Genomic DNA, 22,880 nt, shown 5'->3' with positions numbered 1-22,880 from the left:
TAAGATATCTACTAGTTTGTCCGAAGCTTCGTTTACAATTTGGCTGGCTCTGCATATGAAAACTATTTTTATTCCTTTCACCTCGCAGTTTTTTTTTTACTATTCATAATTTTGCTTAAAATTTACAAAAGGGTTAAGTTTACTTGTTATATTTACGATAGCATTAATAATAGGTAACGTTATATTGAATCTAAAAATCACTACTATCGAAATGATTTTTATAATTTGGTAACATTAACAAAGTAATCTCGTTTTCATTGACTCAATCAAGCTTTTGGTTTGTTTTGAAAAGGATATTTTTATGGTTCGTTCATATCTTTCTTATCCTAGCATCTCCCCCGTTTATTACAGAATAAATGCTGAGCACAGAATGAACCGAAATCCCTCAGCTAAAACGATTGTGCGTGAAATAGCTTTAAATCTGCTGCCTCTTAATTCATCCCACAAAGAGAAAGATTCTTCTCCCATTTGTATTCCAGAGTCTTATGGCCCACGGTACAGATAAGCAACACTGCTTTCGATGTCAAAATCAGAACTGTTAACGTTTCGATTAAGGCCGTCTTTAAGGCAAGGATGATGGGCGAAAGGAAAAAAGAAAATGGGAAAAGAAATAGAGCAGCAAAAGCAATAACCGAAACAGGAAAAAAAACGAACAGAAAAGCACACACAACGAACCGGACCGGAAGATAAAATTTGCTGACAAAGAATATGATTAAATATTTGTGCGGCGGGTAATATTTTCATTCCACAATGGCTACCCGTGCCACGGTTTGGGACTTGGGCTCATTTTCGGCATTGGCAGAAGGCGTTTCACTTTAGCCAGCTTACAACGCACGCTAGGAGGCAGATGCCAGGAAGCGATATAGTTACAAAAAAGCACCCAACGCTCCAAAACGTGAACGAAGGAGGAAATTATCTAATTTTTCTGTTTTTTTTTTGCTGAAATTCGTACGTTTTTTTTTGTACTTCTTTCTAGCTTTATATTATTCCAACTGTGCGGTCGTTGCCACTCGGTTTGGTGGAGATACCAATCGTGGTCTCGCTATCTCAGTGGAGTTGTTGGCAAAATCTACCCCGAACCCGTCGTGAACACGACGAAGACGACACAATTCGAGCGTAACTTCCTTGATTCAAAATTTATCTTCAATTTCCTTTCCATTCCATGTCATGGCGTTTCCGGTGCCGCTACTTCGCCCCATTGCTACGCCTCGGAAAGGCAATGCCAAGGCACTGGTTCTACCTCCTGGAGGACCGAGGTTTTTTTTTTCGTGTCCTTTGATATGAACGACAAGATGGACTTAAGCGTTGGAGGGTGGATGTGGTTGGTATAAAATGGAGTCATTTCCGATCCTTACTACACAAAAGCGTTGCCTCCATGTCACGCTAGATAAGAGTGACCATCTAGTGACCTAAAGCGTAAAACTTCTTTTAAATCTGTTCAACTCGATGCACTTTAAAATACTTGATGAGGTCTGTAATCATGCGAATTGATAAACTTCTGGGAAAACCTAGTATTAAAGAAATCCATGATGTATGTGTATACAACAATAGTTCCCAATGCGTCATGGCTTTACTACGACTGGTTGACACTTTTGTGGTCACCCACATACAAAGCCTTCGCTTAAAGCCCCTGTCTGTTCACAACATACAATAGATGATGCAAGGCAGAACGTTCTCAACACGGCACACCATGACATACCGCCAGTCGTGGCAATGGTGAAGAATAATCGTCCTTTGCTCCTGCAGCTGCTTGAGTGTATGTGTGTGTGTTTGTGAATAGAAAAAAGTCAAAGCACCGAGACCGGTTGCAACAATCGCTGCAATTCTTCTGTTTGGTTTGCCCTTATTTCTTGTTTGCCACAACTCTTAACGGACGCCTCATTGTACACAACACCACAAAAACCGAGGAGCGAAGCGATAGATAACGCCCGGCCGTGCTGTGGTCTGTTGAGGCAGGTTTCCATTTCCTTTGTGACTTGATTGCGCCAACGACCATGCTCTGAGTCTGCCCTCGGTTAGTCAAAATGGTGCAAAAGATGAAGCATTTTGGGCCACTATTTGGCGGTACCGTGTCTACAGCAGATACCGACCCCAATGGTGTCGAGAAGAAAAATGTCCCTTAGGCAAACGGAGGCAGGGTTTAAAAACGTTGACAATAGAAACATAACAACAAAACCACAAGTCATGAGAAACTAAGGACCTGAAAAACTGCCCTAGAGCTGATAGTGGAGTTCATGGCTTTATGGGCGAGTAAAGAGTAGTACAGAGCGTTTATTTTTGGTACAATTAAACAGGTTATGCTATGCATAAGGAGGATGTTTATTATAAAATCATGCACAATTATGGAAAAACTTTGATGCTCCTTAAACATCCTGAATTTCTAAGATTTTGCACAATCAATGTATCTAGAATTAATGCTAATGCTTAGGAAACTAAAAATTAAAGTAATATCAAACTAATTCATCGATGTTAAGAGGTATTTTCTCTGTGTTTCTACGATACTGCTTTCAAAATATGATTACCTCAGTTCTAACTGCTTTCCATCTTGCCTATTCTTTTCGACAATTTATTATTAATGAAAGCAATTGAAATAGGTATTGGAGATTTTTATCTTTAAACAGGTAAATAAAAAATAAAACTACCAAAAAAGAACCAAAACGAAAGATATGTCCAGTCTTAAACTGAATATGAAAAATATAAATCTTCATAATAGACTATAGTTGCAAAAATGTAACTTAAATTTGATAGAAAAGGAACGAAAGAACACAAAGTCCATCATTTCGTGTTACAGTATGGTAGTTGTTCCAGTGATTATAAAACATATTTATTTCTCATTTATCTTCTTCAAGGAACGCAATAATGTCGCATAAGCTACTTTATTTTTCGCCCTCATACCTACTCAATCCATGGTACCTCTTTTAGATGCGAACTGTGGGACAATCCCACACACTATTCCCTATTTTTAAAACGACTTAAAACCTTAAAAAAAACTACTTACAGGCAAAGATTAATGCATTTTTAAAGCAAGCCGTCGTCAAACCGTGCAACTACTTGCTATAAAACGACTGTGTCCGACTGGTTGGGAGCAGCATACATGCTGAGACAGCAACTGCATTCAGTCCTTCTTTTTGCAGCCAAATTTGATTTACAGTCAGCTTGATTGCGGCGGATGTTAACCGACGAAAACTCCCGAGGTTGGTTCTACAGATGGTTCTTGATGCAACGGTCATACACCCACCACGTTCTGGCTAGCGGTGCGGATTCGAGAGGATTGGAATCGAAATCAAGCGATTTGTGATCCGGCATCCGTGCTATCGCTGACTGCACCTGCTGTGTTTCGCTGTTCGTTCGAGCGAGAATTAAACTACAAAAGACATTGGCAAAGCAGCAATGCGAGGAAGTGCAGACGAGAAAGAAACAAAAAAAAAAGGAGCTCGACCGAAGCGCAGCCGAGAAGCATAAAACGATTGCTGACTTTGTCCATCCTTAATCGTCCCTTCGTGTGAGTCTATTCGCGTAGAACAAAAAAAGCAAGCTATGAAAGATACAAGTGATGGTAGTAGCAGTAGTAGTAGTAGCAGTACTAGCAAGCAAGCAAATCCGGATTCTATTTTTCCGCCTGGATTTCCATCGCATTGGCAAGCACAAGCGGAATGGATGGTGGTGACCGCCGTGTTGAACGTCAAGTGAAATTGAAATGTACTTTATAGTGCACCGTGAGAGGTTTCGTCTGGCAAATCGTTCAGTTGACTGCCTCTGATGTGCTACCGCACATACATTCACACACATTTTATGCTGCAGTCGTTTATTTATGCATCAGGAACATCATTTCCACCTTGTGACGTGTTGTCCCTTTTTCTCACTCTCGCTCGTACGCTGGGGTGCAATTGTTGTTGAGCTGATAGATGGCAATGTACCGCATGAAGTCGGGCACACCCATTTGAAGGAGCGTGCAGGAGTTTCTGTACAGTGTGTGTGTGTTTTTTTTCGCTTGCTGAAACTACTTTGCAACTACGTACCAACAATTCCAACCTTTGAGGTTGCATGCAGCTCGCATGCCGAGTGGAGCGAAGGCAAAAACAAGTAAAAACATAGCATGCTTTGAAGCGTAGTGAAACGATTTTCCACCTACCCGGAATGCCCGAAGTCTCAAGCCATTCAAGTAGGGTAAGTGAAGCTAAAGTACTCGGCAATAGAACGGTTATTGTTTATTTGCTTCTCCTCAGAGTGCTTCAAAGTGTCAGAATCGGAATCACCCGTCGATAGGCTCCTGTTTCTCGTCTGGGGAGGTTAAAGTATTTTCCCCCCTGAGCTGTGCGAAACTGAAACAGCACGCGAAAAGCGCCTCAACCGCAACGGAAGACCTGGGAACTGGTGGTTCGTTTCGTGACTGCGATTTAAAAGTGCTAACAATCCAGTGCCGCGTGGAAGCGTGGAAAAGTTGGCCCCTACTTTACCGTGGCTTAGTTTCAGCCCTTCTGGCTGTTGATTTGTTATTTTTGTATTGTTTTTTACGCACTGAGGCACATCCATTTGAGTTGAGGCTTGTTAGCCGATTTGACGTTGCAAATTGACGAATGGCGCTTGCAGTCATGGACGTGAGTGGAGCGTCCAGAAGATCTTCTGACAGTGCTTCAACCATCCAGCAAGGGTGAGGTGTGCGGGTTTAATAATCACGAACCCAATAATAAAAACCGCGGGCACAACGAATACTAGCGCAATGGTGCATTATACACTTTCCTGGTTCGGGAAACGCTCATAATCTAAATATACTCATCAAACCCGGCAACCAACGGTAGACAGTTCAAACATAACGATTTATTTACATACAGATACATAATTCTTCATTATTAGAAGTATATTTGAATCAGATAGGAAATTTAACTTGTAGATTTCATATTGAGTACAGGATATTGGTAATCGGTAACAATAAAATATCGAATATCAACAAGTGTATTTTGCATCACGGTACTTCCAGTTAGTGTCACAGGTTGACCTATGATACCTAGCTCGGCATGGCATGGGGTTCGTGCTGCTCTAGCATGGTATGATAATTAAACACACTGGAAGCACTTCATGTTTCCGTTTCTTTGCTCCAGTCATTACCTATTTAAGTCATTAAGAAGACTCTAATATGACAGCGACAAGTGGCATGACAGTTGTTGTTGGTAGTGGTGGCAGAGTTGTAAAACGGCCCAAGCTATGCAATGTGGGTGTTCGTTTTTATCATAGGTGTACATTATCAAACGTGCGAAGTTTATCACAGTCTGCATCTTTGGGGTATCGTGAATTGAATTTTAAAGAAATAAACCATACATTTTCACTAAAACGTTGGGTGCATTTCAACTTTATTTCTGTATTTGTTCAGAGAATAAGCTAACGTTATGCAATGGAAAAACACAGTGCTTTAAACGGTAGTTAACATTGGCGGTAAAACACAATAACTTGCTGTACATTTGCACCATATTGTTAGGTAAAGCTTTAGGTAAGTTTGTTTGGTCAAGTAGGTTTTATTTCATTCTTATCAATCCACCCACCCAGCAACACCTTCGCACAACCGCACACAGCATTAAAACTAAATAGCACCAACAACTTTTCATCCCACAACCACGCCTAAAGCAACCGTTTGTTAGTAAGGTGCAACAGCTGAAAGTAGTTGCCATTATTTAAAGTGAAGGAACTGGCAAACAGCAGTGCTCGTTTGCCGTTGAAGATGGCAGTGAAAGGGCACAGAATGAAGTGCATGGCTGCACCGACCTGTGTGTGAGCGTGTAAGTGTGGTTTATTTATTTGCAGCTGTTTCAGGCCCTCGCACAGTGAGTTAATACTTAAAATCTACCACATTTATGTCGACGTGGCTAAGGATTGCAGCGTGGCTGAAAGAAGTTCGGTGCAAAGCCATTATTAATATAAACTATAATTGCTCACGGTGGCGCTGGTGCGCTGGACGCGTGGAAAAGAAAAGTGTAGTAACATAATTGCAATCGCTTTTCCCTGTTTTTCCACTGGTGCCACGAGTGGCCTTCGACAATATGTTGCCAGTGGATTGGATGTGAAGTGCCGGTGTCCTTTGCTATCGCTCCTTGGGTGGAGTTTTTTTTATTTTTCGTAAACTTGGAGAGTTTCTTTGCGAAAAATTACAACCCAACTACCCAGCCGCTCCGGAACGGTTGCAGACAAAATCCCGGTTTTTGTTCGGGAAAAAACGGAGGGCACCACAAGAAGTGCAAGCAGCAGAACCATTGTTCCCACGCGAGGCGTTCAACCCCTGGAACTCGCCCCCAACGAAAACCATCTTACTCGAGGTTGCGATAATTTATTGCATGTCAGAAACGGTTAGCGGCGCAACTTTTACTGCAAGAACTTTGTTCTGCTCGCACCGTGGCCCAGTTCGGGCGCGAAACTGCAGCAAATTGCCACAGCGCACTGTGTATCCACCGGTTGGGTTGGGGAGATTGTGCGTGGCAAGGGGCTCTACGGGTACTGGCAGGCAAGGTAACGGAGTGGAAAATAAGTGTTTCTAATTGCCACCAGCGAACACAGTGGAGTGTGAAACAAGAACAGTGCCGCAGAACCATTTGATGTGGAGCGGAAAGGCGTGTGTTGCATTCTGGTCAGTCGTTGTGTATTGCTGTCTGATTTTTTTTTCGCCAGCTCTATTCAGGTGTCAAGCTTTCATACACATCCTTTAGTCGAGGTCTTCGGACCACTTTGCGCACGATGGGCTCACTGACAAGAAAGTGAAAAAAAATAAAAACTCCCGGAACTTCTGAACGTAGATGTTGCACACTACCGGAACCGGAACAGAGCGCATCAGCAACATCGTCCGTTGAGTGTTGATTGTTTAGTTTTTGTTCCTTTCTTCGCTGAAATTTTCTTTGGCACAATCGATCTTTGAGCTCAATCAACTCAATCCGTTTTCCATCGAGCAGCGCAAGGAGTGGAACCGTAAAACGGCTGAAGCTCATCATTCTCGTCCGCAACCTACACCATTCCGGAATGTTTCGAACAGATTGAGTTCTACTATAAACGGATGCTTGCAGCAATAGATGTAGGCAAAAAAACAAAACTTCTCTCGATGCATCAACGGCAACGAATCACGATCGATACGCTACAGTAAAGCAAGCGTTCGAGGTGTGATGCTTGTTTTTCATTTGTGGAAAAGCCTCTCCAGCGACCTATCAGGCTGATGGTGAGATCTACAACGAACAACACCGTATCGGATCGAAATATCTGGTAATGGATGTGTGCTGGCAGGAACTTTTTGCTTCGCTTTCACGGTACAGTCTCTGCTTTTTTCGTTTTTGTTCGTTTTTCCGGAAAGCGGCTTCCTTGACTTCCGGCCCATCCGAAACCTTTCCTTGATAGTCTCCGGGTCAGGTGTACTTGCGAAATGATTTCACTATCGCCACCGTACGGACGGACGAACCGTTTCCTTTTGTTTGTGTGCCTTCGTTCGTACACCGAGGCCATAAGTTGCACCGAATGGTCCGATGGGAACTAATCAAGGCCAGTTGGCAAGGTCGAACGTCATTGCTACTTTGCTCTTCTTTTCATCCTTCTAACGCTACGAACCACGTTTGAACGGTGCTGATCAAAAACATAGCAATGGTCCTGGAAAGGGGAGGAGTTTTTTGCTGCTCCCATACTTTATTCCACCTTGACTGGATGGCCATTGCAACATGGCCACAAGGGGGTGTGTAGGCTCGTCGCTCATTAATGCGATAATTGTTGCAATTTGTTCCCAGGGCATTCATTGACGGCAGGTTATGAGGAGAAGCTATAAAAGGAAAAAAATAAACGATTGTTGATCATACGGTTGGTAGCGTAGGCACACGCGAACTATCGCGAGGCGAGCGTTGGTTGGAAGAGAGTAGCACTGTCGAAGAAGCAACAATCGTAAAATGCGTGTTGATAACATTCAATCATTTGCTGGCAAGTGGGTTTAGCGTGTTTGAAATCAATTTCTTACCAGTTCTACTCATTTGAAAATGAGTTTTGAGTTGAACGAGAGTATCATAAACATTTGCACATAAAGTTTATGATTTGGGCACAACACAAAATTTAAATACCATTCCCTTTATGTACGTTTGTGTGAAATACGTACTTGAAAATGTATGTTGACTTGTGGCTCTTCACAGCACAAGTCGTCTAGTTTGCGAAAACGCCTTGAGTTATGCAATATGCGTTACATTTTGAAATTAATTTTCCCTGCGCCATTTTCCGGTTCCATACATCCATTATATTCGAGAGTAAATAACAAACAGGCAACAAATTTCGATCTCGACACAACGCACCAAGAGTTGGTTGCGTCTTAAAGCTTCTGTATGATTTTCCCATTATGGGTTTTAAATATTCATGCTGCGCCACCAGTCAACATGTGTTCGGAATGATGTACAATTACCACATATGCAAAACAGCAGGGAGCCACTTACGAGAAACTGTTTGGAAAATGCGACTTTCTGTGATCTTTGCCAGAGGCACGTGGTAAAAGAACTAATGCCACACTGCCAAAGCCCATTGGATGGCTGTATAATTTACCCCTAATTGGGGTTGTACCATTCCGTGTACGTTTATCATATGTTGAGCATACCGGATGATCTACCTACACGGGACAGATCGTTACGGATGTCCGGATTGGATTAGATCCACAGTTCCACACTAAGTAGGCGGACAGTTATGCTGTGGCGTACGGGTAGGGCAGCAGGATGTAGCATTATTGCGGCGCATTCTCACCATCTGTCAGCTGTCGGCCGGTGTCAGACTAATAATAAGAGCAACCGAAGCGCTGCGATAGGCGGACCTCATTCAGCGGTCGTTGCGGTCGTAAAAAAGTTAATTATTTTATATGAGCTACGTGACAAATCTTTTCCTCGCCGGAACAGAATCTTCTTCCTGTGCTAACAATCTGGGCCAGCGGTCGGAGAGTAATTTGTGTGACCTTTCCCAGCCTTCCGAGCTTCAATTCGCCGATTTCTATCCTGTTGATACGAGGGACCCTTTCTTTGTTTCACCCCGAGTTCACGGAGGCTCTAAATCTCTAAACGTCGACCCGGTTTTGCTGTAATTACAAACGACCTTTCCTTTTCGAGGCCGTCGGTGTTCAGTTTAGCTAAAGCTAGTGTGAAAATGTACATAAAAAAAAGAAATGTCCACCGGATCGGGCTAATCGTTCCCAGGGTTCTCGCATGTGGCAGTGGAATCCTGTTTTTTTGTTCCTTATCCTATTCTGGGATACGTTGTCCTTCCATTGATCCGTGCAGCGGTGCCAGCAGCAGCTGTATGTGTATGGCCGATAAAAATAGTTCCACACTGCCTACAACGAAGGTGACAGATAATGGGTCATGTCATTGTCCTAGTCGACTGCAAGTTTGCAGAAGTTATTCCAACGCTCACCGGATAGCTATCAGGTTGGAAGAATCGGAACTATCTTTTTTTTTTCTCCCGGTTTTGCTTTCCTTTGCTCAATCTATTTCCGTTCTGGGTTCCATTACTAGCTCTAGGGAGCGACAACGGAGATAAATTTATCCCACATGAGGGACCACTTTTTTACTGCTCGATGCACTTTTCGCCCGTGTAACACTCGGAGCTGTGGTGTCGGTTCGGGTTACGGTTATCTTCAGTTCTGGGAAGAACCGCGTGGGTGAGAATATTTGCACACCCGTGGAAACTTCCTCTGCAGCGTGGCGCATATGTATCGGTCAGCTTCTGCCTTCCTATCACAGCTGGAAGGGATTTAGGTAAGCTAAAATGGGTTCGATCTACACCAGGCAGTAGCTGCCACAGCTCCTGCAAACGGGAAAACTAATCCACTAAGCGAGGATGATGTGGTTTGTTTCTCGTTTTCACACTCCACAGTGAACATCGGAAGTCGATCGGTTCACCGGGGAAGGTGTGCTCCTAAACCGATGGAAATCGTACAACCGGAAGCAAACAGTAGCTGCCACACTATTAACGTTGTATGGTGTAATGGTTAGACACATTGGCATTCGAGTTTTCAGGGATCCAGGGATGTTTAAGGGATCCATGTTAAAAACGAAAAGTTCGCGAAACATTCTTTAAACGTGATGCTTTAAAAGTCGACCAAAGCAGAAGCAACACATGATGGTGAGGACGGTAGAGCTTACAAAACTATTGCACACCTGCCTATCAGCGAATGACGGTAACACTTGGTAACACCATACCATACTGTACTATGAGAGCACATTGCTTTTTATAATCAAGTTCATGTTTAACCCGGTGAAGGGCATAGGTTTATGTCACTAGAAGCACTTTTTTTATCAGACTACCGTGGGATGTGATATCGTTAATTGATTTTTACCGGTTTTAGACCATCTCGGATGGAAAAAAAACAATTGACTGTGCACATGTTTCAAACAGACCTAGTGATTTTTATCAAATAAACAATGTTTTATGGCACCTTGTTTTTTTTCATGAGAGTGTCAATTTATCCAAAATCGTTTTATTTTGGAAAAGCGTGTGATTAATTCGCAACGAAAACATATTCAATAATGCAGATTAGGATATTATTATTATTATTATTATTATTTCGTTTATTTCATCGGACATTCGTATTGATCGCTGAATAATAATCAAGAATTATGTCTATAAACAATTTTATATACATTTTTCTATGAATTTTAATGCCACCATAGATGCCATAGATTGTCATAGACAGTCTTATAGATTCCATGTAGTGGCAAAGTCACCAGTGACTTAAATATGGGACCAAGAGACAAAAATTGATGTATTGGAGATTACAATTGATGCAGAATGTCAAAAAATGTCGGCTTCGACAAAAAATGGATATCTTTGAGACAAAATTTAGTAGCAACGTCTGATTGTTGGTTGCATCGTTAACGACTGGGGGTCAATTGTTCACTGCAATCTGCTTTGATCATTATTCGCATATTCATAGCATCCGTATTAGAATATTTCTTCGAGCTATTAACGCTGTTCAAATCTGGAAAAAGCTAGTTTAGAGACAATTCATTGTTTATACCATGGATAACGTATCAAAAGAATCTGAGTGTCAAAACCTTGTACTACTCTTCATCAAGACACAATTGATTTGTCTGGTGTTCTTAACAGAATAAACTTAGTATTTATCGCAAAAATTCATTTCGAAACCGTTATTACTTAGGTTGAAGTACACGAAAGCGACCTTTGCTATTCTGAATAACGATTGTTCTAAATATTTCAGACGACAGGGGGCTTTGCAATTATGTTGCATGTTGCGGCAAGAAATATTGTTGAGCTAAACTAAAGTAGGTCCGACCAAACCAAACAATCTAATTTTTATGATTCATCTTTGATGGATGATCACGAAATGCCGTGCCTCCGCCTGTTTAAACCCATCACATGCAAAAATTCTTCCTAACTGGGAGCAAACGTACCCAAAAAGTTCCCAGTTTCCCTGCCTGAAATGCCGAAAGTTTTTGGATTTGGGTTTTCACTTGGGAAAACTATTCCCCGCTCAAAGTCGTTATGCCGCCCGACATCGATGGGGTGGGCAGACACGTGAAATTTCCATCCCCAATCCTTTCGCCCCAAACCATCATTCCAACGAAGTGTATAACAAGACTTCATCCTTCAAAACATCAGCCATCGGATACCTTGCCAAACGTAGGGAGCGGTGAAACCTACTCAAATCTTTGGCCAAAAATCTTACGACGAGATTAAGCCGAACTTGCTCGCAGACAACGTTCCAGTCCTGTTTCTCCAATCCATCTCACCTCATCACCATCACTAGTTGGTGAAAAGTGTAGTGTATCAAAAGTTTTTGATTTATTTTCAGCTCCTCTTGTTAGTTTCCTCTTGTTGCGACCATGCGAAAGGTAGGCTTCATCTTTGCCATCCTTGCCTCTGGCCATCCTCTGCCAGATCCGGATGGGAAAGCTTGGAAGTGGAGTAGTGGTACAGGACCCGGGCAGGCTGATAATGAAGATACGATGTTAGTTGAATTGTTAAAGACTCTCTCGTCGTTCGGTTTGCGAGTGTGTACGCTTGCTGTTCTTTTGGCTTGTGTTGGATTTGGGGCTTGTTTCGGGAAGGCTTGCATTTTCAACGGGACGAGCCTTTTAGTTGGTTGGGTACGTCTACCGGATTTCGTTGTGCTTTTTCTCTATCTCAAGGGAAAACGCTCTTCACACCACATACACCCTTCTACTTCCAGGTCATCTCGTCGTACATCTTCATCATGACCGTCATTCACCGGAGATATTTGGCAAGTTCCGACACCAAACAGCACCGGCATAAAGTTTCGCCCCCGCTGAGATGGAGACGAAGGCTTGTGGGTTGTTTTTTGCACCCATCAAGCCGGAACAAAGCAGCTCCGTTACGACGTTCGCGCGACGAGCAATAAACGTTCGGAGCATCGTTGCAGTTTTAGTGGAATTTTTAATGTATTAGAAATTAAATATTAACCAACACATCGCTTCCGAGCCACATCCTTGGAGGTGTGCGTGTGTCGATCTGTGTATCGATTTGTTTCACACTGCGATCCCTTTTTCCACCGAAGTGTCTCAGACGGCTTAGTGCGACGTCGTGTGCAAATCTTCAGAGGCGTACTCTTAGCACGGTGCTGTTTCATTATGCACCTACTTACACCTTTAGTTCCACTCTCTCGCTGTGGAGCATGCTCGGTACAACTATTCAGATCAAACGAGTGCCGCAGTAAGTACAGGTACTCCCACCGTCATTTGTCAGCGGTACGAGCTCTGTACGGTGTGCGAGAATGTGAGCATAACTCGTTATAGCCGGTGAACCCCTTGTTTAGCCCTAGCTGAACCGTGAACTGTGCCAGTGATTGTGGAAATCCGGTCGCTTTACCGGCCGGCGGTTGTTGCCTAGTTGAGAAATTAGAATGCTCCTTGAAGTGAATGAAAATAATGAGCTTCAATTTGCACCAGCTGCCGTCAAACACTCGCGGCAAAGCCACGCCATGTTTGTCTGTGATAAACCGCACTTTGAAGCTTTGTGAGTTTGCATGTGTGTGATCTTGGTGTGAAGAACTTGTGAAGGAGAATCGTGCAAGGAGTGAGTAAATAATTATATAACCACAGACTGACGTAGCGTTGCGGCCGTCATGATGCTTGTCCTACCCTTTGAAACCCCTTCCGCAATCAGGACATAGTGATTGTTTAAGGTTTTATCGGCCCAGTGAGTTGCCATACTTCAACGGTCGTTTGACATTTCTGTGTGCCGGTGTGCTCTGTGAGATTTGGCTGAAGACCGAAGCCGTGCCGACGTGTGTGGCGTTAAGAGCATATTTAAATAAATTATCGCACAAACGCGTTATGTGACCATTATGAAAAAAACTTCCACCTGTGTGGCACCGAATACCTGTGTACGGGTGAAAGTGTCTCACGTCTCTCGGGATACGGAAAGGATAGTTTCGCCTAATTTATTCTGCCCCGTTGCCTCGGACGGATGTTTAATCTGCGCTTATGGCGGAAACAATGAATAAACACTAATGCGATTGCATCCGGGCTCGTTCGCCGGGTGCAGCTACGGATGAGAAAACACCACCACCAAGATGAAGCTCGATATGAATAGTAATGTTCGCTAATGAGCGCATTGTGGTAGGTGGATTTCATTTGGCATGTGTGCAATCAAACATCCAAGTGTATCGAGCGTATCGAGGGAAACTATGATGCTGGGTCGAAGATAGAAAAAACTTCACTTTCTGACAGGATATGTTTCGCAGAAAACTTAATTAACTATCTGAAACAGCTGAACTGCAAACCTTGCAAGAACCTTGCATTTCATCATTTGTCGGAAAGCGATTATTGTTACTACAGGAAAGAGTTTAGCATAACTGACTACATCTAACCTTAATTGCTAATATTAAACTTAATTAAACCAATGAAACAATTTTAAATTTAAATAGTGTTTTCATGAGTTTTATGAAATGAAATTAAAGATAATGAGACATACAACCCCAACCATGAATAATCGTTGCATAAAGTAATTTATCTAAATTTTCGAAGGAAGCACACATAATCATTTTTTTGGTAATTTTTGCTACAATATTGCACAAACAAACGATGATGAATAAAATCATCAATAAATTTATGATAACAACGCAACATTTTAGTTACAAAATACACCGAATGCGCCCAAAATCCTAAATGATGTTCAGTACCGTTAGTATATTGTACAAAGCACAGAATTGTGATAAATTCTTGGTTCGTATTACAAAACGTTGCATGTATTAAAAAGGCTTTGTAACATCGATCATTTAAATAAAACAATATTTGATGTTTTTTTGTGCCAGTGTACTGCATTGAAAAAAATGAAATGATTCCTTGAAATTATAAGATTCAAAAATGGTAAACAATTTACACATCGTTAGTTTACGATCGATTTGCTTGTATTCTCACATTCGGTTTTTTTAAGAGTATTAAAATATTCAGATAATACTGATAACAGTTCCCACACAATAATGGGTAAATTTTGTAATTAAATTGTTCATGCGAATGCCATTCAAATAAAAGCAATTTACGGCTTCCATTCCATTGATGGATACTTCTGCGAAACGAAACTGTTCGTCTCATTTAATTTAAATTAAATTTGCCCAACGTACGTTTGTCTACTTCTACAAAATACAGCGAAGAATACCTAACGATTACGCTGATGACATAATTGGATCGAACGTTTAATTCACCGCACCACATCAAATTTTGTCAAGAGGGTTTTTTGGTGCATGATAATCCCAAATTCAACGCATTTTGATTGAGGTTCATTGCTTGGTTGTAAGTTTTCCGTTGAAGGTTGAGGAATTTGTCCAGAAACCACCAGAAACAGGATATCGAATGGTTCAGCAATCTTTCTTTCTCAAACTCTATCGCTCTCTCTCTCTCTCTCTCTTTACCTCTTTCTCTCTTACACACTCGATTGCTCTGTCCTTCACTCTCACTCACTTGCAATCTCCTTCACTCTCTACCTCATTCTCTATCTCTTTTCTATGCAATGATCTAGAGAGGAAAATTCTGCCGTACCGCAGTCGCGTTTCAAGTTCTAATTTTGGAAAAGCGTGTCAAAAAGGCTGATCCCGGAAATTGTGTCTGAGCTATGGTTGTCGATGGTGAAGCATACGACGGAAGTGAGTGCGCGTGAGTGCAAATAGGATTTCAGAGGCGCAGACACTGGGTTCCCTTCACTCCGCAAGACCCTTCCCCTCGTCGGGTTGGAAGCTTCCGTCTTACCCCATCTCATACGTGCTCTTGCCGAGTGTATCAACATTTAGCTGCCGGAGACCCGGAGCAGCCTTTTGTTCGAGTGGAAAAACGCTGTTTGCTTTCAATTTCCACCTGAGTGCGGATAAAGCGTAGGAAAATATGCGTACACTTGTACACTGCCGGGTTTTTTCCCCCCTTACCCTCCCTTAGGGGAATTTTGTGCCCCCTTTTGCGAAGGTTCAATCATCGATCAGGCTTTAGCGAGGCAGTCGCGCTGATGCGAACGGAAGCGGCCCCGCCGACACGACGGTGCTGTATTCGAATAAATTATTCTACGGCATCAACCGCGCGGACCCTAAAAGCTGTCCCTAGACACCCAAAGACAGGATGGAGGAAATGTGGGGCTGTGAGTACAGGTAAAAGGTGGCGCAAATAGAGTACGAAGAATTACGGGTTTTGGACTGTATTCGTACCTGCCGGGAAGCGGCAATGCAAGGTAGAAAATCAATACTAGTTGTTCCGTATTCTTTGTATTTTTGTGCCGAGCGATGAGAAATGGAGCGCTTTATTTGGTGCTACGCATTTATAATAACAGATTGCTAGAATAACACAAAATCAAATATATTTGAAAATCATGCTTCAAATCAACAGAACTGGCTACACAAATAGGTAATTTGATGTATAAATCAATATACCTCACAATTATTTGATGATATTCTTTCGAAAACACCATATCCCTTGATGTTTTGCTCTTTTGTTTACCAATACACAACGTTTAATTTTGTACTAAAAATGGAATAGTACAGTATTTTTAAATGCATTAAAATGTTTTTTTTGAACCAGGTTTGTTATTATTCATCACTTCTCAGACGTTTGTATTAATTATTACTGCATTACTGACGATTGGACGTGATTATCCAGAAACGGATAAATGTAGAAAATTAAGCCAGAAATGAAACCTTTGTAATAATTATGTATTTATGTTATCACAATCTTTATTCAATAGTTTTTCAATAATTCCTTAGCTAAAGGAAAGAAACGTAGCTAAATGAAATATTTTGTTTATATTTCAAACTATAAATACTACAACTAAATTTAGCAACCGTTTAGGTCAAAACGAACAAACGTAGGTAATAATTATTTCCTTGAGCACTAACATCATTATCGTTATGTTTACAGCAGTGAAAGTAAACAAGTTACAAGGAAAACTCATCACAGTAAACAAATCGCTAAGCGTGCCATGTGATAACACACACATCAGATCCATCCATAGCTGGTCAAGCATTGGCGATTTTCCCCCTTGCGCCCCTCCATTAAACACGGTCCACACCAAAAGCTGACCCATTAGTAACATTTGTTATCGCAGCGTCACAGCTGCTGTGTCGAAACTTTATGCGCATATTATCGCTTTCCAATAAGCGCCTTGCCCCATAAATGTATAACAAATTCGATATTAATCTTTCGTTCACCTCGTGTCTTCCCTCGGCGTGTATGTTTGGTTTGCTCTTGGCTGAATGTTTCCCAACCTAGACGTCAAATGTCACGTGCATGAATACGTGTGAAAAATTCATGTAGGAAAAACATGCGTTGTGGAAAAAAACTCTACAGGAAGGCAAAAAAGGAGGGAACCCTCGTACTTCCCTTGACGGTGGAAAAGCAGTTGAATTAAATACATAAAAAATACTTCACGTATGAAGGACAGCTGCATGAGTGGGGACCAAGATGGGTTAAGAAGCTAACCATGCCGAATGTTGCGAGTTCCGTGGTATACACAGGGGAAGTATGCCCACTGCCATCGCGTAACTTGGGACCTTCTTCCGACAACGGTCACCGAAAGTAAAAGCATCAAATAGATAGCCCACCGTCCAATGTCGACACCGTTTTCCTTCAAGGATCTGGTTGTAGTGCAGGAAGTAGACGGCTGAAACCCTCTGGCCATGTAGAAAAGGATACGGACACACATCAAAGGATCTTGGCTGGCAGTAGGGACACAGATGTAAGGCAGGACAAACGATACATAAACATTGCTTCAACAGAGCCATTTTTTTGTTGGTTCGTGTCTTTCATCACCTTGTTGTCCTTTGCTATCGTCGTCTTAGACAGAGTTGTTTTTTTATTATGTTTCGGCTACTTTTTTGCTTTATATCTCTCTGTATCTAATACGCTTACAAGACATCCATACTTTTTTATGTGACTCAAGTACCCAGTCGATGACATGTGCAAGTGGGTGTGCGCACAAGGAGGGCATCCTCAAAAAAAATACATCCCTAAGTCACTGAATTTTTACATGTGCCATGACCCGACGGTCTATAAAATGTTTATCTTGAAACGGCCACCCAACGAAAGTGTTTTATCCGTTCCTGCGGGGAAAGTTGAGTGTTGAGACAAAAAGCAAACAAAAACTCCCGAAACCTGCATCGACAAAACACCTCCACTTGGTTGAATGTAATAACGCCGCTCGTATGGTCTCCCTTGCTCACCGATCGGCCAAAATCGTGATTCGTGTGTAATAAGATGTGTCAACAGTGTTTCTGTCCGCTCTGTGTTCACACCATACTTAGGCAGGTATGCACAGTAACGACAGTTCGACTGTGAGTTGCATGATGTAGGATGTAGCAGGGGAAGTTGTGTGTTTTCTTACATACACAACGTTTTGTCTCGCCAAACAAAAAAAAAATGTGAAGAAAAGGTATTTTACCCGAACAGCCAAAGGAGGCAACGTTGAAAAGGAGTGCAACTTACCAGCGATAATAAGCTTCATCTACTGTTGGGTTTACTTAATTGAAAGCTTATGCCATTGCAGCAGTGCACGGGAACGCCTTAAACGTGCCACCATGTCCCGGGGAATACTCGTCGAACAAGGACGTGTTTATGATGGTAATAAAGTGACATTGACCCTAAGTGCATGACTTGTTCAGCTTTAGGAAGGTGTTACCGTTTTCTTCTTGCCTGCTGGTGTGAGACAGTCTGTAAGCCGGCACCGTTTTGTTCACGGATCGCACTGCATCGGTAGCCGCCACCCGGCAGCAGTGGTATGGTTTCCTAGATTTTCACACCCGACACTGGCCCGATTCGTTCGGGAAAGGGATAAGTGAATGAATATTGTCCTCCGGACTGCACGTGTCCTGTTTCAGACAGAAAGTGGGCTCAAGTATCCACTCGCACCGAACGTGATCTAATGTCCTAACCAGGAGCAAGTATAACAGATAAGAGGTGTAGGCTTTTCACAAAAACGGGTACCAGAGAACACTGGAGGTTGGATGGATTGTTTCACACGTTGGAGACCATTGAAGTGCTTGAAGTGGACTAAAGGCCATTTATCATTTTTTTTAACAAAACTCGAACAAATTTGTGAATTTTGAGTGAATGAACGTATGAAAAGGAACGATGTTCATGATGTCAAAAAAAAGGTTTCATAATCGATCCCACACGAAGCATGCTGTTCATTAAAGCTTGTTTTTTTTCTTAAATTTAATATGGTTTGAAAGACTTGCTTGTAGTCAGGAGCAAACAGAATCTTTTACAAATCACGTTGTATCACGCAGTATTACGCCACTATAGCTGTGGTGCACAAATACGCATTCCGATCCATATCGCAACATCCTGCCCGCGATTGCTAGAGTTCTGAAAATTCGAATCCAACACGTACGTTTGACCAAACGAACGTCATATCTCCCGTGAGTTAGGCGGAGTAGTACGCGATAGCATTACACAGCGATACTACGGTACAAACATACAGCACATAAAAAACGCTCCGAGCAACGTACTCACTTCATCGACCAGTATACGAAATCATGATTCATCACAGAATGGTGGAACAGGACCTCTGGACCTCGCTCCCCAACGGAACAAAAACCAATCCCAACGCCACTCTACAATGATCCGGAAGGTACGATAGTGCTTTGGGTTTGCCCTAGATGGATGTTCTGCTTCTTTGCGTCTCATACTGTACACAGGTCTGCAAACAAATCTAAAAAATCCGCCAAATTCCAAGACTGCAAGACAAATAGCCTCACCGCTTCGCTTCCGATGGCGATAAAACCGTTTCGGTAACAACAAGCTTTTCCCTCGAGGGTGTCAAAAACCAAACGCAAAAACAAAACGAAACACACAAACTTAGTACGAATCGTCCCGCAGCTATAAAACCAAACAGTTTGCATGGGAAAATGCTTGATTTTGCGGACGAGAACCGTCACGGCTTAGCTTTGAAGCCAAATGGTATCGCAAGTGGGACAACAAACAAACCGGACAAAAAAAAACTCAACTTCCAACGGATGTGTAAAGTGTGCCTGGAGTGTGTTCTTTGATCTGGCGTTATTTATTCGGACGATACAAATCGCCCAGCTCAAAGGTGAAAATGCATTAGGCGTAGCTCAATTCGGGACAGTGCAACCGAACATACCTTAGTGTGTGCGTGACCGTGGGTCATGGTGTAGAATGAGCATCAGGTGATGGGTGCAAGAATAACACAAACCAATAAAGCTTAGGCGCACGCCATGCAGCGAATCTCTTACTTGTAAACAAAAAAAAAAGACCGTCATGGGAGAAATATTACTGAACGACCAGGCGCCTCCATGAGAGAAAAATTGCTGCACGACCAGGCGCCTCCATGGGCGATATGTTTTTCGCTTTTATCACCATTGTGCTCCTTATTTTGAAGCTTGAATAAACAATAACAAAGCGAAAGCACAGAAAGCAAAACCTACCCAAAATGGCTAGTCCGGCACCCAATTTGCTCGCCCAAACAGCTTCATCACCGGCACTCGGTGTTCGGTGGTTGTGTGGTTTCGTCTTATGGCTTCCTTCCTACAACACACCGACGTAAAAAGAAAGCTCCACAAAAGGGCGACCCCTTGCACAGACCATCATCGTACCCGTCAAACACCCTGCGTACCACTCGTCGTCACCTACCAAAGCGCAAATGTCAATATCCGAAATCGGCCGAGGCGCGCCAAAAAATATCCATTTCGCTTATCGAAATCAATTATCGACCCGACACTGGAATGGAAAGTTCTCTGCCCGAGAAAGGGATTTTCGCGTCGTGAAAATAACGATATTCATGAGGTGATGCCCTTTTGGCGTTTGGCCGTACGGACCGCATGGAACTGGGTGGAGAAGGGTGCAGCGCAAAAGTTTTGTATATCGAATTCCGACCTTGTTTGCGTTAGTTGTTGGTTGCGGGCGGCCAGTAATGGGTGGAAATAGAAGGGAAATTTTGAAAGAGGAATAAATTCACCGTCAGTGGCTCGGATCGATGGTTTTAGTTGATTTTTTCTTTTCCATTTCCATTTTTCCTGCCATTGACTGGAAGCAAACAATCTGAATCCGAACAATTTTGAAAAGATTTGTTTTTATCATTCGTTTCTTTCAGTGACCAGTTTATGGTGCCATCGGATTTTGGATGATTTTAATATTCATAACGGCTTTATTAGGACGTGCTCAGTGCTCTAAGACGAAAATCCAATCGAGTTCAGTCAATGGAAAGGAAAACTGAACGCTTGAAATGTGGTTAAAGGCACCACAATTACTATCGATGGTAAAAAATACTCAATGAATAGGACCTTTCGATTCCGGCTCCCATTCTTTCACCCAGCGAACGATCAGAGCGTACACAGAGTGTGTATTTTGTTAGTCAATCTATCAATGCAACCCTCACGCTTCATCACTGTTGCCACCAAATCGGAATCACGATTGTTGGCACCCTCTCAGCACTCTTTTGCACAGTCCAACATTCCGCATGGCCGGGGTGGAAGAAAAATGGCCAGCAAATGACTATCCATTAGGCAAATTGTAGCTCTGGTTGCAAATTTGCTTCCATTTCGCACAACTGCTTGTGACGATGAAATATTCATAGTTGGGTCGAGTGCAAAATGCAACATTGACATAAATTTATAAATCAACGGTTTACTATTACGGTACATCACTGTTGGAAGCAGTGGGAATAAGGAAATGGCTGGAGAAGAGATGCTTTTACTTTGCTAGCAATTTTTGCGTAACAGTGCGTTGAATAAAATATGATAAAGTGCAAAATGTTTACAGTATCATGACGGTTTGCTGAACGGTGCTTAAAGGTGCATTAATTGTGTGTAAGTTGTTTATACTTAAATTAATTTTTCAAAGATACGAATCAATTGATAAATTCTAAGAAAAGCAATGAATGAACTATGTACAGTGGAACATATCTTCGATTAGCTTATTTGAGGGAAAGACTTTCAGTAAGTATGTTTAAAAATTTTCATACAATTTCAATGTGTAATGGTGTTTAAAAAAAGCTAATGTAACATAACACGATCTTCCGAATTTCTCAAAGTTTATTAACAGATGGAACCCGGCACCAGTTGGAACACAATTAATACCTTTCACTGAGCTTAAAAATAAGGAAATAGTTAGTCGCCGACAGAGGGCGTTTTGTCGATCATCAGAAGAGAGTGCAACTTATACTTGCAATTATTCATCGTAATTATCGTTCTCAAATGCACTAACATCCAATGCTATGTTGTTTGATAAAAGTGCATGTATACTTGATAGAATCATTATATTCACATAATCCATGATATATATTTCTTACCTGCTTTGAATCCTTCGCTTTTCACGTGCACCCACTTGCCACCGCCAACCATCAGCAACAGCATTAGCCGGACGAACGTGGTGAACTTATGCCGCAATTCCATTGTAGCAAACAACCTGGCACACCTTTTACCACTCCGCACAGTGCACGGACACCGTGACCTTCGTTAACGATCCACAGCCAGGGCAGAACGAGAGCCTGCCAAAACACTCCAGCAATTTCACGCACTTTCCACTTGCTCACACTCAGCGAAGCTCACACCCGCCCTACTCGCAAGTGACACTCCCGCACAAAGGAAACGCGAAAGCTCTCCAGTGTAAAAAAAAAAACACACGCGCACGCTCGTACACTCACAATCGATTACACTACCCGTCGCAATCCGGCACACGATCTTCACGATGATCTTCACGCACACCAAACACTATCGAATGAACGTGGCTCACTGCAGTGCACTGACTGACGAACCATTCGGCCATTGGCAACCGCTTGCCCTTTCGAGACCATCTTCGTACAATTCGCAACTATCCGTTTCGCGCTGTAAAAGTTTCACGCGCCGAACGACACACATACGCGGAAAGACCTATAGCTGCGATTTTGTGTATGTGCTCCTGCAAAAGTACACACAGAAAAACATCCGATTCTTCGCCACACGATGATATGTGGTGCTGGAAAGAAAACAAATCCTGTGACGTGAATGACTGCCAATCTTCATTCGTTCTCAGCTGAGAACAGAACACAAACACTTGAAGTTCGCAGCCGGGCTTGCAGTGTGCTGGTTGAAAAAGTCAATGTTTCCTTCGTTCGTGATGGTGTTAAAAAAGCTTAAAAGCATAATTTAAATAATCTGCTCAAATAAATTATACAATTGATAAATAACTGCAATGTGGCTTACATTTCTATGAAGTCTCGAAACTATTTTGTTTTGTTTTGATAAAGGCCGTATTGATTTTTTTCCATGTAGCGTTGAGCGATAAGGCTTGTAGCTTCAATTTAAAATATTTAGTGTGGAAATTATCATCTTAAGTATCCAAAAATGGGTCTTCAAAAAACAAAATCCTTGTATAGTTAACAATGGATTTCCCTTTTTGTATGCTTTAGTTCTAAAATTCTGATGAAACGATGAGCACCTA

The 22,880-nt window shown here is 42.2% G+C and overlaps 1 protein-coding gene across 1 annotated transcript in view; it reads right to left on the bottom strand.

Moving 5' to 3' along the window:
• The window catches only part of LOC128709319 (contactin-4), a 171,183-nt gene extending 149,330 nt beyond the window's left edge, over positions 1-21,853 (bottom strand). Inside the window, exon 1 of the mRNA XM_053804305.1 lies at positions 21,751-21,853. Within this exon, the coding sequence (XP_053660280.1) occupies positions 21,751-21,853 (103 nt within the window). The remainder of the gene's footprint in view (positions 1-21,750) is intronic.
• Positions 21,854-22,880: the final 1,027 nt, after the last annotated feature.

The sequence above is a fragment of the Anopheles marshallii genome, chromosome 2 (genome assembly GCF_943734725.1).
Source record: "Anopheles marshallii chromosome 2, idAnoMarsDA_429_01, whole genome shotgun sequence".
In the NCBI taxonomy this organism is placed as follows: domain Eukaryota; kingdom Metazoa; phylum Arthropoda; class Insecta; order Diptera; family Culicidae; genus Anopheles; species Anopheles marshallii.
This window is presented reverse-complemented; position numbering and strand designations above follow the sequence as displayed.